Source organism: Opisthocomus hoazin, chromosome 11 (genome assembly GCF_030867145.1).
Source record: "Opisthocomus hoazin isolate bOpiHoa1 chromosome 11, bOpiHoa1.hap1, whole genome shotgun sequence".
NCBI classification, from domain to species: domain Eukaryota; kingdom Metazoa; phylum Chordata; class Aves; order Opisthocomiformes; family Opisthocomidae; genus Opisthocomus; species Opisthocomus hoazin.
In genome coordinates, this window is record NC_134424.1 from 21,540,594 (window position 1) to 21,555,433 (window position 14,840).

General features: G+C 45.7%; 1 protein-coding gene across 4 annotated transcripts in view; it reads right to left on the reverse strand.

Annotated features, from left to right (window-relative positions):
* Positions 1-14,840, reverse strand: part of VGLL4 (vestigial like family member 4) — a 91,897-nt gene that overhangs the window by 14,544 nt on the left and 62,513 nt on the right. For 3 of the 4 annotated variants that reach the window (XM_075432436.1, XM_075432437.1, XM_075432435.1), the window contains one exon: positions 9,868-10,057. In XM_075432436.1, the coding sequence (XP_075288551.1) occupies positions 9,868-10,057 (190 nt within the window). Of the gene's footprint in view, positions 1-7,440; positions 7,612-9,867; positions 10,058-14,840 lie in introns of those variants that run through there. The other variant, XM_075432438.1, reaches the window with a different exon arrangement.

Sequence of the window (14,840 nt, forward strand, 5' to 3'; positions counted from 1 at the left end):
AAGCTCCAGCATTTCAGTATTACCATGATAACAAGTGTCTAGGTATAACTGGACACTGCAGTAGTTACAAAGTTTCCTAAAATGCAGGATGATTTCTGGAGTGTAAACATAAGCCTATTTCATCTCTTCGAAGTTTTGTTTAACTATATCTCGGTGGACACCAACAGCTGAGTACAACTCCCACCAGCTCTGAGTTTTCCAGGATTGAGAACGAAAACTATTCAGCCTCCTGCCAACCACGTTAGCCAACGAGGAGAAATTTCCTGGGCCTCTGACCTGCAACGCGGCGGGCACTGGCTTCCCTGGTCTCACTGCAGTCTGACAGCCTGTCACAGGAACAGCACATGGCTTGGAACGCAGACAGGAGAAGTAAGCAAACCTCTAAGATCTATCTGAGTCAGCCACCTCCCCATAATTCTCTCTCCAAAGAACGAGAGTAGCTCCAGTTGCCTCTGAAAGACCTGCAGAACACACCAGAAAAACGTGCAAGTGAAGAACCATTTCTGCCAGCCGTGAAGGCCAACACACAGAAGATGCGAATGTTTCAGAAGCTGAAAGCGGCACTGCAGAGGATGTGGGCTGTCTTTAGAAGATGCTGCTATTACAGTTACGGAGAGTGCTTTTTTTGGAAGATAGTTTCAGTAAAACTGCAAAACTCAGACACATTGGTGCACACCAGAAACTCGATCCTATGGTTGCCAGTCAGGTCCCAGAACTGACGTTTCATTTCTAGCTCAAAAGCAGATTGTACAGAAGTCAACGCAGCATCTGGGTGCTTGAAGGGACAACAATCTTACTCTGAGAAAGTCAGATGGAGCGGGTGAAACTGAGCGGAGCCTGCCAATGTTCACATCTGGAGAGCACGTCAGGCTACTGCATATACTGGGATGAACAAAACATGATCTAGAAAGGCAAATCACTGCTGGCATGGAAACTAAAAGTATCCGTGCAGAAGCCTAAACTGTTTCAAGTCTGTAAGGCACTCTGAATTGCTTGGAGGGAAAAAACATCCAGAAAGCAAGTGAGAAAAGACGAGGTTGAGGGAACAGTCCAAACTTTCCCTAAAATTTCTAACAAGCAGGAAGAAAAATCTGACAGTATAAGGAAAGAGCAAAGAGGCTTCCACGAAAACAGCTAGAAGGTCCAGCAGCTCCTGGAAAGATACAGAGGCAGCTATAGAATGATTGATTTGTACCTGACTGCAATGCCCACCCGAACACATCTGGCAAACGTTTCCTCTTACATCCTACCAATTCATGTGCTGGGTCACGTGCAGCTTTTATAATTCAGCCATACCAACATCCTTGTGAAGTCAAACTTTGCAGACGCAACAAGCCTTTTATACTGACTCACTGGAAAATACTGTAAAACCTATTTATGATCACACGCAGAAAACTATGGGCCAGTGTCAGGAGAAAGCTTGCACATAAAACACACACAGCAGTGGGTCACGTCCCAGCACAACACGATTAGCCAGTGCTCAGTACAGCCAGGGTGCACCAGTCTGTCCTGCAGGCTCAGTAAACTTGGTGGTGTTGAAACTCAGTGGTGAAATCATGCAGAACTGTTAAAGGAAATAAAAAATGGCAGTTACATTTTCTTATAGTATTTTCTAAGTTGTTCCTTGGAATATTTTCTGATTTTTTATTTGGAAAAAAGACTTTCATTCAACATTCAATGCCCGTCATGGAACTATTTTTCTAAAAGTGGGTACCAGCTAAAGTCAATCTGTGAAGCCCAAATTCTCACAAGTTTATAGTTTATTTAGTTCCATCACCTAAAAGACTGCATCATGTAAAACCTTACGGTAGAGGACCAGATTAATAATTTTCTTCAAACAGATGATGTGGGAAGTAAGACATCAAACAACATGAGAATAGCAAATTTATTTAGTAAGAGCTTTAAGAACACAAGGCAGTCTCTGAAACTAAGGCCATGGTGCTGGAATCACGTGTCAAATTGTCAGGAGACAGGACTATAGGGCTTTCTTTTCCAACTTCAGTGGCTCTTATGAGAAAGCGGGAGAAGGGCCTGGACCATTAAAGCTTACAGATTATGGTCTCTATCCATCAGATACACAATGTAACATCAGCTGATGTGAAGCAGGAAAAGCTAAGAAAAGTAGATTAGTTCACTTTCAGACAGAAATTTCAAAAATTCTCAAAAGCCCCCATGTTTTAGACCTCTAAAGTGAGAATGGTGTTCATGTAACTGGTTTTAAGAAATGAGATTTCTTCATGGGCTGTTTTATCAAAGGGATAAACATTTCATTAAAAGTTTAATGAAACTGTTTGCAATTGCTAATAAAACCTGAATTACTGAAACTCCACAAGCACTACAAATACAGTAAGAGCTTCATTGTATTTTGTACTCGTACCAACGCAGTAAAATAATTCCTTTGAAAAGCTGGTAGCCAAACCGACCACAGCAGTAGCAGTGAGGTGTTTCAAAGGGTGCATCTGCAGCTGAGGCGCCCAAGTTAACCGTCGAATTCTACGGCCAACAGTATACTCTCACAGAACTTCTGGTTTAAGGGAGACTTCGGTTAGAAAAAGCAAATTGCAAGCTAAAATGTTTGGGGTTTCATTTCCGCTCCTTTTAAAGGCCCGATTTATGAACACTGAAAGTTACTGATTAACAATGTGACAGGAAGATTCTCAAAGCATCATTCCTTGTTATCCAGATAGTGAGAAGTTGGCCATGCCCACACACACACACTACAACCAGCTCCGACAGTCACGGGCGCTCGGGACAGGAGTCTCACAGGAACACAGGAATGGGCCTTCGCTGGGCTGCAGTGTGCGCCTCCTCCACGGCGCACAGCCAGCGTACAGCTGCGCCCCAGCACAGACTACATGCAGCAGTAATTACAGTGCGCAGAGACCTGCCCCCAGATGTTCTGGGAAGTTTTTCTCATGGCTTACCAAACTCACCCCACCCCCCTTCTTTCCGCTCAGGTATTCTGCACTCGACACCCCGGTCCCCCGCAGGCCTGGGCCTGCCGGCACAGCGTCCAGCACGCGCACGCTGCTTTCTGCGCTCGCGTTCCGCTGTATTTTAGGCACAATATTTACACTGCGAACGAGCAATCCTGGAGAGCTGCGGGGCTGGTTCACAGCGCTGGCGGAGTTATGCCAGAAATTCAGAGGCCGGCTGGCGCTCGGTCAGGCAGCGCGGACACGGGTATCTCGCCCTGCCAGCCCCTCGGCAGCTGCGAGGCGCGGCGGGCTCCACAGGGCTGCCCGCGGGGGGAAGCCGTCAAGCAACCGAGGGCAGAACCTGCGGGGGTCGATGGCGGCAAAGACCTTTCATTGCCAGCGGCGGGGTGGGCGGGAGGGAGGGGGCCGCGCTTGGGGCGGGCGCGGCTGGGGGCGGGCGGCCGCCATCGTGCTGCAAGGCCGGTACCAAGCCCAGGGCCCGCATCGCCCGGGCGCGGGATGGCGGCCGCTCCCCCCGGCCGGGGCCTCACGGAGGCGCGAGCGGCCGGGGCGCAGAGCGCGGCCGCCCCGTCACGGTAAGAGTCCCCGCAGGGGGGCCGAGGCGGGCGGGCGGAGGCCACGGCTGGGCACCGCCCGCACGAAGCCAGCAGCAGGACGGGCTGCCGTGCGCGCTCACCCCCCGCCACTCCCTCGCACTGCGCTCCCACGATGCGGGCAGAGAGGGCGGGGTGCTGGCCACGGGTCAGGGCGCGCATCTGACAGGCGACGACGGCCACCGCGGGTCCGGAAGCGCCAGAGGAACGCTTTCCACCCCTCGCCACCGCGGAACGACGCCGTTTGTTCCCAGTCGGCACTCGGCGACTTTGCCGGAAGGAGTCCAGGCCAGCCCGCGCGCTTCTGCGGCACCTTACGGCGCGAGAGAGAACGAAAGAGGACCGCCCAGCCCAGCACCTTCAGTCAGGGGGAAAAATTTCCTTCCTCGACTAGAAATTCATGTAACATTTTATTCCACATCTTACCCTTACAGAGTCATTGTCTATAGCAACCGTGTCCATAACATTCCAACTCTCCAGAGCGCAACTTTCTAGTAAACAGTACATCTGTCAAACTGCAGGAAACATCTGGGAAAATGGTTAAATGAAAAGAAGGGAGATTAAACCTTTGTTTCCATACGGTCAGGATGCACATCTAGAACGGGTGTGTAAACGTTACTGGTTCTTGCTGTGCCTCTTGCTTAGCAATCACACTTCAGGGCTGGTGTTGAGTCTCACCCCGATGTCCATACACGACAATCGGCACAATGCAGAATTCCCCTTTACCGCAGATGAAGAACGGCCAGCAGCGGGGCGGAGGGGATCGCTGCTCTGTTCCCGCTGGCAGAGGCCTCCTCGTCCCCCTGGGCGAGCGGCGGTTCCTCGTCCCCCTGATTCCTCATCACCCTGGGCCAGCAGCGTTTCCTCGTCCCCCCGGGGAAGTGGGGATCCCCTGGCTCGGTGCCGGCACCGCTGTGCAGTGGTGGCACAGCTCTGAGCCTCCACGGGCTACTGAAGCATCACGCTCCTTTACAGAAGGAGGAAAACGGAGGTGGAAAACATTCTACCGAAGCAGAATTCCGGAGCTAGCTAACAAACCCTTCTCTTTGCAAGTGGAGACAGCTGAGCTAACACGGCCTCATTTTTCAAGTACTTAAAACATGTATCCAAATTCTGACAGATCAGGTCTTTCTGTGAAGGACTGCTAAGCCATCAATCAATTTTTAGCCTTACAACAGTTCATAATAAGCATTTCACACGTGCTGGGCTACACCCTCCCGAACTGAAGGGGACCTGAGCACTTTCTGAAGCTCCCCCTTGGGTAAGAACTTCTGCAAAACTCAGCGTTAAATATTAACTCAGGTAAGTTAGCTCTTTCAGGTCTGTTTCTGAAGGTTCAATTTCAGGCACATTTGTTGGAAACAATCGAAGAATAGCTTTGTGTAGTACATGATCTCTGTTAATAAATAAGAAAACATATCTGATTGATTTCGTCCATCATTCAAGCAATGCATACAAAAAAAACCAAAAAGGAAAAGCAGTTTGAAACCTGTTCTCTTCTGTCCGCTGTAATCAACCAGAGCCACACTGCAGCCGTGCCATGACAGTACAGAGGGTTTTAGCTTCAACAGGATTGCTTTGAAAACACCAGATTAATCCTAAAAATACTTCACAGGCATATTTGTGCCAAGAGAACAGAGTGAAGATGCCTGCAAGCAAATGAGAGACATTTTGGGCGTTGAATTTACCTGTGGGGTGTTTTTTTTTTTTCCCCAATTCCAATTTGTCACAATAAAATGACAGTCTAAACACATTTCTTAATACCACATGAAATTTAGAACCAAAAAAGCAGCAGTTAGCAGCAATGAACTTTTCTGAAAACTCCCACACTGCCCCTGCAATGCAGTTCTGGATCTTTTCACGGCCTGCGTGGAGCTGGAGCCAGCCTCTACCACGGCGGGGACCCAATTTTCTGCAGAGCATTTCCACCCCGCATTCTCAGCCGGGGTCAAGGAATGGTAAAGAGGAAGGTGATGGAGTCCTCCTCTAATAAGGAGTATTGTTTATAGAGTACTTCAGATCTTACTCAGAATTCCATGCTTTGAGCTACTATGAAGAGGAGAACACAGCTGACCCTGCTTTGAGCAGGAGGTTGGGCAAAATGACCTCCTCAGGCCTGTTCTAACCTGAATTATTCTACGGTCTCCAAATTCAGGTGACTTTCAGGACAGATTTTTAAAAAGCATGCCAATTTAATTCCTATTACGGTGTTGTTTAAGTGAGCAAACTCCACTGGATATTCATGGTAAGAAACTGAGGATACATGGCAGCTTCCAAACTCCCAGAACCTAGCCTGGCTTTAGGGATCAGATTCGCCACGATTCTTCAGTTAGAAAGGTGAAAACACAACCCAGAATCTGAAACAGAAGTGTCGGGATCCGTATGGTTATGTCCACAACTTAACATCCCCTTACGTGAGACGCACTGAACTACCTTCTCCACATGTAGACCTCTTGTCCATTACAACAAAAAGCCAAACTATATATTCACACAAATCCACAAAGTATTATTCCTCAGCCATCTATTAACTGCAAATTCTTGCTGTGAGATGATTTTCACACAGAAGTTCACTGTCATTGTGATCCTAATGCCACCAAACCAAACGGGAACGGTGTCAGAGATTGAGAGGAAAATATTCCATTCGCAGGCCCGCTTGTCCCAAGCCCAAAACGCTAACTTTCAGCCTGACGCACTCCACAAGCACACAAAAATAACAGCCCCCCGCAACCCAAATTCGGATGGCGGGTTTCATGTATAATTTTATCAGTCGCACAACACCCGAGCCCTTCTGAACACGCCGGGGCGCGGGGCCGGCCCGCAGCCGCTGTGTGCTGTAAGAGCCCCGCGGGGACTCTTACGGCGGAGCGGCTCCCCGCGCCGCGCGGCGCTGCCGGGGCGGGGCGGAGCGGCGGCCCGCGGCGGGTGACGTCAGCCGCAGCGCCCGGCGCACAAGGCGCCCTTTGTCCCGGCGGGGCGGGCGCCGCGGGGAGGCGGGGGCGGCTGCGCCCGGCGAGCGGGGCCGGCAGCGGGGCCGGCGCGGCGCTGCGGCCGCTCGTCCTTCGCGCACGGAGCGGGCTCCCAGCTGCCCCTCCGCAGGCCGTGTGGAAACAAAGGCTTCGAACCCGCTGGCTGCTCCGGCACGCACTGCCAGGCAGCACAGCGCGGTACCGACGGCACGCCTGGCCTCAGCAAGACCAGCCTCTCGCCAGCGCGGTTTAGCTCAGACACCCGAGGGACGTACAGGAAAGGGTGAAATTCAAATAAAGGAATTTCGTATCACGGTGCCTGAGTTTTATTCTGGGGTGGAAGCACTCGTTTTTCCCAAGTGAGGAGCTCCTGGGTGCCATCTCTGACCAGAAACACACAGTAGCGTTCTGCGCTCTATGTATACACCTTCTGTAAGGCAGGCAGGCAGTTTCACATACTGACTTTAAAAAATTCATCCACAAGGTCTCAAGTATACTTTATTATCCTAAAGCTGAGAATTATCTCCTCTGAAAAACAGAGCCTTTGCTACATCATCCTCCCGTGCGGGAATTCCACCGCATTTTTCAGCAACACAGCGGGACTGCCCGGGCATTCCACCCGCTCTCCTCCAGAGACCGTACTCCCAACAGCTGTGTTTTGCCATGATAAAAGTAAACATGGCCAAGTGCAACCCAAAGAACCTAATCAAAGATACGTGCACAGGGAGTTACCGCTGAGGAGGGAGTATCTCCCAGCACTCGATTTCCAAACAAAAGGCTGGCATGCTGGATTTCCAGTAAAACACCCGAAGCATTTCAACAGATTGATTCCCACCGAAGCACAGTGACCAAGATACCAGGAGGCTGGTACCTAAGGGTTAACATCAAACCACTAACAAAAGGTTCCACCATTTATAACGAACCACAGCACACCATTCTTACCCCATTTCATGGCGTTTCCCACCACAATAAGCTGGCGCGAAGAGGGCGAACGTACAACGGCTTCACAGCTCTACCAGCGCAGCCACAAAGATCCGAATGTCTGAACAGGAGCTGCTCGCGGTTATGAAGACTTCCATCTTCCGAACGGAAAAGATCTGCCCACGTGGACACTGAGAAGAACTGAAGACATTCAGCCAGAGGAGTGCGGATTTAAACACCGCTCTGTGGCAAAGATGTGTGGTCTGTAGCACTAATACTGACTGGGGCAGCTACACCCCATTTCCTCATCACCAACTCTTTCGTTGTGTGCTTTCAGGGGACTCTGTCCCAAAAAGTTTAAAATACACAGACTCTAAAGTTCATCTTTATAGTCCAAATCACAAAAACGTCTTTGCTGTCACCAAAGATACTGTGCTATCTAGTCTCCACATTACACTCCACACCTCTTACGGATTTGGTTTTCTAAATTGAGTGTTGTCAAACTTACATTTCTAGAACCTCCAACTCATTACAATGCGACTGCCATTGTTGTGTCCATAAAATATTTCTTTCCCTAGATCTAGTCTCGTCTTTGGCACAAACAAGTCAAGCTTCTACAACACAGTTCCTATCTCCAAAACAAAATTTTTAGGACAGTTCCACCAAGTTTGAGTAATCCATTTATGTTGCTAAACCAGAAGGTCATAATCCAAAAGAGAGGGAAAACATGAAAAACATTCGAGAAAGTAACTTCACTGGTGGTGGTGGTGGCAGGGAAATGGGAGTAAAATTCAGAGAACCTTTCTGAACTTCTATGATGTATCTGAAATACACAGATACTCAGCTATTTAAGATGTATCACTGAAGTTTGAGTTCTTGCAATATTCAGTTGTAAGCATATTTTCATATGGCCAGATCAAACTTACAAAATAAAGCAGAAGAAAAGACGGCCGCATGTATATTATTGTAGATGGTTTAAGTGAAATGGATTAAGTCCCATCACACGAACAATAGGCAGACAACCAGTGCTTTTCATTAAAAAAAGGTAAGATGCACGTTTCATATAAAACAAATCGCAGAAAGAATTTATTGAGTAAAAGCATACCACACTGGATGAGTAAAAATGTAGTGTACTGGGAAAGACCACATAGCTTTAAAATATATCTAAGGGATCACATGAAATAACTGCCCTTATCTTTTAGTTTTGAACCTTTGTTGCACACGAGTCTGTTGGTTCAGACGTCATTATTTTTATGGCCAGCACTGTATAAAGTGTTATAATGTACGTAACTGCCAGCTGTGTTTTATTTCATCACTAACAAATGAGTTTAAAAGTCACACCTTTTCCCAAAGTTACGCAGTAATTAAAAAATGCCATAAATTTCTTCAGTTGTGTCACGTATGCATGCCACAGAAATGCAGCATATGGTTCTTTCCAGCACCAGCACTCTCAGCTCCCAAGAAAGGCTGTAAACAGTTAAGTTTTCAGGAGAATAAAGTATGTTGTAAATGAGAAGCCTCTCTCTGCCTGTGAGCTTTTATTGTTTTGCATTACTTCAGCGCTGGATTCCTGATTCGTAACAAATTCCAAGACTGCAGACTACAGGCCCAACCTCTGACTAACACTGGGGTGATTTATTTGAGGATAAATACCTCTGTCCGCATCCTATGACTGAACACAACAGTCCACAGCAGCGTGGAATGCGAGGAATGCAGAGGCTGCAGGAGCTGAGGCAGCAGGGAAAGGCGCATAGTTATCAGGCTGCCCTGGACTGCTGCACCGTCCAATCGCTTCCTCCAGGCAAGAATGAAAAGAATTCTCTAAGCCTGTACTTCATGCCAGCCAGACTTGCATTCCCAGGAATAAGAACACAGCAAGAATGGCATTTGATGATTACCCAACACATGCACCGAACTTACAAGCACCTTACCTGCATGAAAAATTCCACATCTGACCGTCAGAGCGGTGCAATCCTTTAAGTAATGTTTAGCAACAACTGCAGCTTGCCCAGTTGTCAGGGCAGACTACAGAGCAGCTGCCTCACAATCTCCTGGCCTCAGAAAAATGCAAAGCGCTTCTGTTTCCCCTCCTTCTGCTTCCCCACCCCCACCAGCAGACAGTACAGCCCGCTCAGAATCCGGGGAAGCCAAAGAAGCAGATTACAAAGAACAAATGAACAACGCTTTAGAAATTGCAAGGTGAATATGTATGTTCTACTATAAATAGTTAAACTGGGCTAATTCCTGTGACTTCATGCTGTACGAAAACAAAAGAAAACAAGTCACCCATCTAATCACACCAGCCTTTGCGCAGATCTTCCATACGAACTGGAACAAAGGAAAAACCTAGCCCAAGCTTTTAGGCACAGTACGACTTTAGCCCACACACAGATGAGGAGGATAGCACTAAGTTCTAGGAACCAAAGGTAATATAAGCAAGACACTTACAGATGTGGATTGAACATTCGACTCATTTTTGAAACGTGCTCATTTTCACAGTCTAGCTCATCGTCCCCTTGGTCCATGCTGAGCTTTCTCTTGTTGGGGCTGATTGGAGGAGGGCCCGTTCGATGGTTGGTTAGAGCAGGGGATACTGGAATAGACTGCATTCTGGGCTCACCTCTTAGAGCTGCTTCACCTACAGGAAGAAGACAAGTCGGAATGAACACGACAGGGAAGAAGAGAGGTAAACCAGCATGCTCTTTGAAAACATTCTTGCAGAAAAATTTCCCAACCAGAGGTCAGGTCTGCATAGGCACATTTAACATGGTTGTAAGATAAGGCAGGCATCATAGACCACACTTCAGTGCTTTACAGTGGAATAAACAGTTCAAGAAAGGTAATATGACAGGGCTCAACTCACCCCAGATGATGTGAAAAGTTGAGCTCAACACATCTTTCCAACAGCATTTTTATTCAGAAGCATTCCTTCTTACAAGCTGCCATTCCAGCCCTGAACTTTCATTACCTCACTCTGCAAAGCATGACTGTTCGCAATGAAACATGCTTTGTTCCTTTTCTTATGGTTGTGGTTATATATTCCAGGGCTACAGTTCACATTTATGCCAAATATTCAAGACCTAAAACTGAATAAATGTGCAAATGCTCAAATGATTCCTTTTATAAAAAGCTGTCCAAAACAAGCTTGTCTGGTATATAACTATGCAAGGTAAAAATGAGGGACAAAATTGGAACTTGCTGATGCAAGTTCTAAGTTTGTCCTTAAATGTCCTTCTTTATACTTCTAAACGAAGTTTGGAGCAATGAACAAAATACCACAATTCCTGAGCACAACAATCACAAAATCTAAATTTTAACAATGCTAATTTTCAACTAGGCAGACTGGTGGTAGAATACCGAGTAGATTATAAATTTTATATCATCTAACACTCAAAAGAAAATGCCATTCACAGCACGAGGGAGTTGCGTATAAATAATTCCAGAAATGACACAATTAGCTTGTGCACGAACACATTCACAGTATCGTTACTAAGCACACATTAAAGTGTGACCGCAGCCCTTTTCCCATTTCAATTAACTGTCTCAGTGAATGTATAGCCTAAAGCACAACGCTACATTTCACCAGCAGTTACGGATTTTACTGGAACTCGCAGCCACAGGTCATATTTAGACCTCACAGGGATTTTAAGACGTTAACAAATGTTTTGGGGGCTTCAGAAGGGGCTTGGAGAGGAGCTAAATTAACCAGAGTTACCTACTCCAGTAATATCCCTGAAATAGCCACTTTTGCTAGAGTTTAAAATTTGTATTTTTCCTACACCGCCAGAAGCATTTTGTTTTCTACACGGCCATAATTTCCAGAACTAAAATTAGGATAAAGTTAACTCCATCTACAGCCCTGAGGTACCTGACAATGGAAGTCTTTGTATGCCACCACACATTTTCACATCATCGCCGAGGCAGATGATTTATAAAATGCTGCCCTAATTCCACAAACAACAAATATGATTTTGTTGGAAAAAGAGCGAGTGAGGAGAAAACCTCCTGAATGTTTACCAGTAAAAATAAGCATCTTGCCAATTTAGTCAGCATAATATAAACTAGCAAACATACACTGACCTATAATACACCACAAGTCATGATTTCTATTAAAGACTCTGGCACCAAATCTAAATAGGAACTTTCCATGTCAGCTCTAAAGAGTAAAAACTGTACTCTACTGCCAGTGCTCTAAGACTCACATCCAGACCCTCTCCTGTTCGAGCCAGCCGAAGGCTTCATTGCGAAGCCCCCCTTCCCCCCCCCCAACCACTCCAATGTCACAAGAGCAGCTTTTATCAAAAAGACCTCTCATATGAAATAATCTTCGTATCAGTAAAATTTCTGCATTTTTTCTTCGGCCTTTATATTTTGCCAGTAGAAACCTCCACCTACGTAGTGCTTGTACTCCAGACTTCAGAAGTAAACCACATCACACCAGTTTCTCTCCGTGAGGAATCTCCCTCATCTCTATCTCTGAAAAAAAAAGTTAGTTAATACCAATGTCAAAAGATTCATCAGCTAAGGTTTATGACACTTTCATCCCACCCGTACACACTCACTCTTCTCTCTGCAGCATCTCAGATCACTTCTGAAGGCTAAAACACGAAATTCCATTACAGGAATTACAAATTCCACGTAGGCACCTAACTCCTATTGACTTCTCCTGGGCAACTCCTGACAGGAACATGGGCAATTTAAATAGCCACGTAAAGCTAACTCTGGTGTTTACAAAAGACAAAAATCTCTAGACATTATCTGATTTAGTAAGTTAGAAACTTTTCTTTTTTCCCCAATAGTGGCAAGGAGCCTGATACCATACAATTACCTCAATGGGGTTTTTCCTTTAAAAAAACTACAAAAAAATCATCTTATTATATGTACAGTAGCACCAGCATTTGTATATTAACACCCACATTAGAGTACAAAATCTGGTAAAAACACTACAGCTATTGTACATTGGAAATTAAAAAACCCACTTGGAAAAAATTTAGCAGAGAAAGGAACTGCTTCTAACTAAAGCCTGTCAAATTTGGTAACGCGTTTTCCCAGTCATAAATAACGTCGTAATTATGCAGGAGGGAGGCACCAAGGCCTTCAGATACCTTCTGGTATCTTTATCAGGGCCATCTGGCCAAAATTCACCAAACCAACCCCACTTGGAACAGGTGGCAGCAGCGAGCAGGTCGGAGCAGGGAGAGCTCTTAGAGGACAGGTTGGCAGGGGCTGAGCACCTCCGCATGAGCAGATAGGTGTGGACAGTGCTCAGCACCTCGTACAGCCCACCCTGCAGACAGAAGGCAAGCAGAGAACACCACCGAACAAAAAAGTCCAGATAGTCCAGAGCGAGATCAAGAGGAAAAATAACCCTACATTGTTTATGGGGATAAACTGCATACTCATATACTGTATTTCTACTGCACCAGGAGTTCTCATGTGGCCTCTAAGTTTGATCAGGGCTAAAACTGCTTTTTATCTAAATAAAAGGGCAACTTCTTTCCCCACTGCTCTCCTCCTTACCAAAGCTGAATATAAACCAGAGAGGGAGAAACCACAGCAGAGTCTGCTACACAAAAAGCTGTTCTACTGACTAGAGTTGTCTCCCTCCACTGACCACACTCCATGGTAACCAGACTCGCATCATACAACTGGCAAGACAACACTGATAAAACAACTGGGTTTTACAAAATTCCCAAAGTCCAAACTCCAGCCTTCAAAATTCATTACTGTGACAGCTTGTGTCTGCACTGCAACTGAAAGCAGAGATAGCGAACACATTTACTGTGCCTCTCATAATACTGCTCTTTGTTTCAGTAAGCAGCTGGTGTCAGGCACTCTAGATCTGCTGCTTTCAGATAGTTCTACTTACAACTATTCATACTAGTCTTTTCTTTTTTTCGTCTTTTTTATTAAAACTGTTAAGCAACATGATCAAGCACAGACAAACTAAACACAGATAACAGCGTGACGTAGTGTCTGCCTATATAGCAGTACTGCAGTAGTGCACTCAGTTGACAGAAGTCCATGCAGTTAGCAAAAATATTCCTTATTTTAACCAATTACGAGCCTAAACTGAAAGTGATTCAAATGAACACATGCAAACTAAATGTTTGCAAAACCAGCATGGCTGTTCTCAGACATATACACCACCAGGACAGTTCTCTGTAAACAGTGGATCTTCAACACTGTTTGTGTTTCTCTTGCAGTTCAGTCAGCAGTATCAGCGCCCCTCCTGAAATGTCCATGCAATACAAACATCACAACAGCAAAAGTCATGTTTTTACAAGTGTGGATTTGATAGCAAGACACCAGAGAAGCCTTAAAATATGTCTGAGAACTCCAGGAGTTACCAAAGACTGGAAAAAAAAACATAACACTATTTTGGCAGCTAGCTTCCTTCCTCTCTGACCTTGCAACTCAGTATGGGCTGCACTAAGACACGGCTACCCTGTCCTATTCCCCCTCCCCATTTCCTCTCTCCCACTGGCTACTATTAATACATAAAATCTGAGCGTTAACTATTATCCAGAAGTGAAAGGCTTCGTCTTTCCAGCTGATGACTGACATGATACAGACCTTCAGACAGATTGAAATAAAACTCCTCGAAACAAAAATTCCAGCACTGTCCTTGGCCACTTCTCCATTCTGCATCTGACAAGCGGATTTGTCCACAAGAGTAAACTGCTGACACATTTATTAACCTGGGGGGGAATCATCGGCTGTGGTGTCTGTCAACAGGGTCCTTACCTTGAAGGTCTTGGGTTGAATTACCATGACTTCAGGCCACTCTATTAATCAATAAAATCAGGGGCATGAGAGTTTAACAGGCTTTAATTAACGTGTATTACACCTTTAATTACCTTTTCCAATACCTCATTAGTAAAAGGAGTGGCCTCATTTTCTTAGGGCCAGACATTCCCAGGAATCAACAGTATGTGGAGATCTTCAAGGGCAGTTTTCTCTACTGATCATAATTTAGCCTTTATGATATATGAAACATTTCTGAAAAGGATACTATAAAATGAAATTTGTTTTATTTTCTGTTCCTACAGTCTAACAATCATGAGATTAAATTGCAAATAGATTGGAACGAATTCATGAACTATTGCATGTTTTCTTCCACTATCTCAAACACAGACGTCAGCCTGTGCCCACATAAATTGGGATAAACGGCATAACAAAATCTAGTCCATGGACAAAAATCACATGATTTGAGGTATCAAATACCAAGCAGGGAAGTCACTGCAGATTACTCAATGCAACAAGTCATCAAAACAAGTTATCACAATACAGTACTGCAAAATTAACCTGCAGATGTTGTCAGCTGCCTACTTGGGGTATTACTTCACAGCAGACTATAAATTGTAAGAGGATTGATATCCTTGAAATTGTGAAATTCCCCATAAATTAGATCTGTGTTA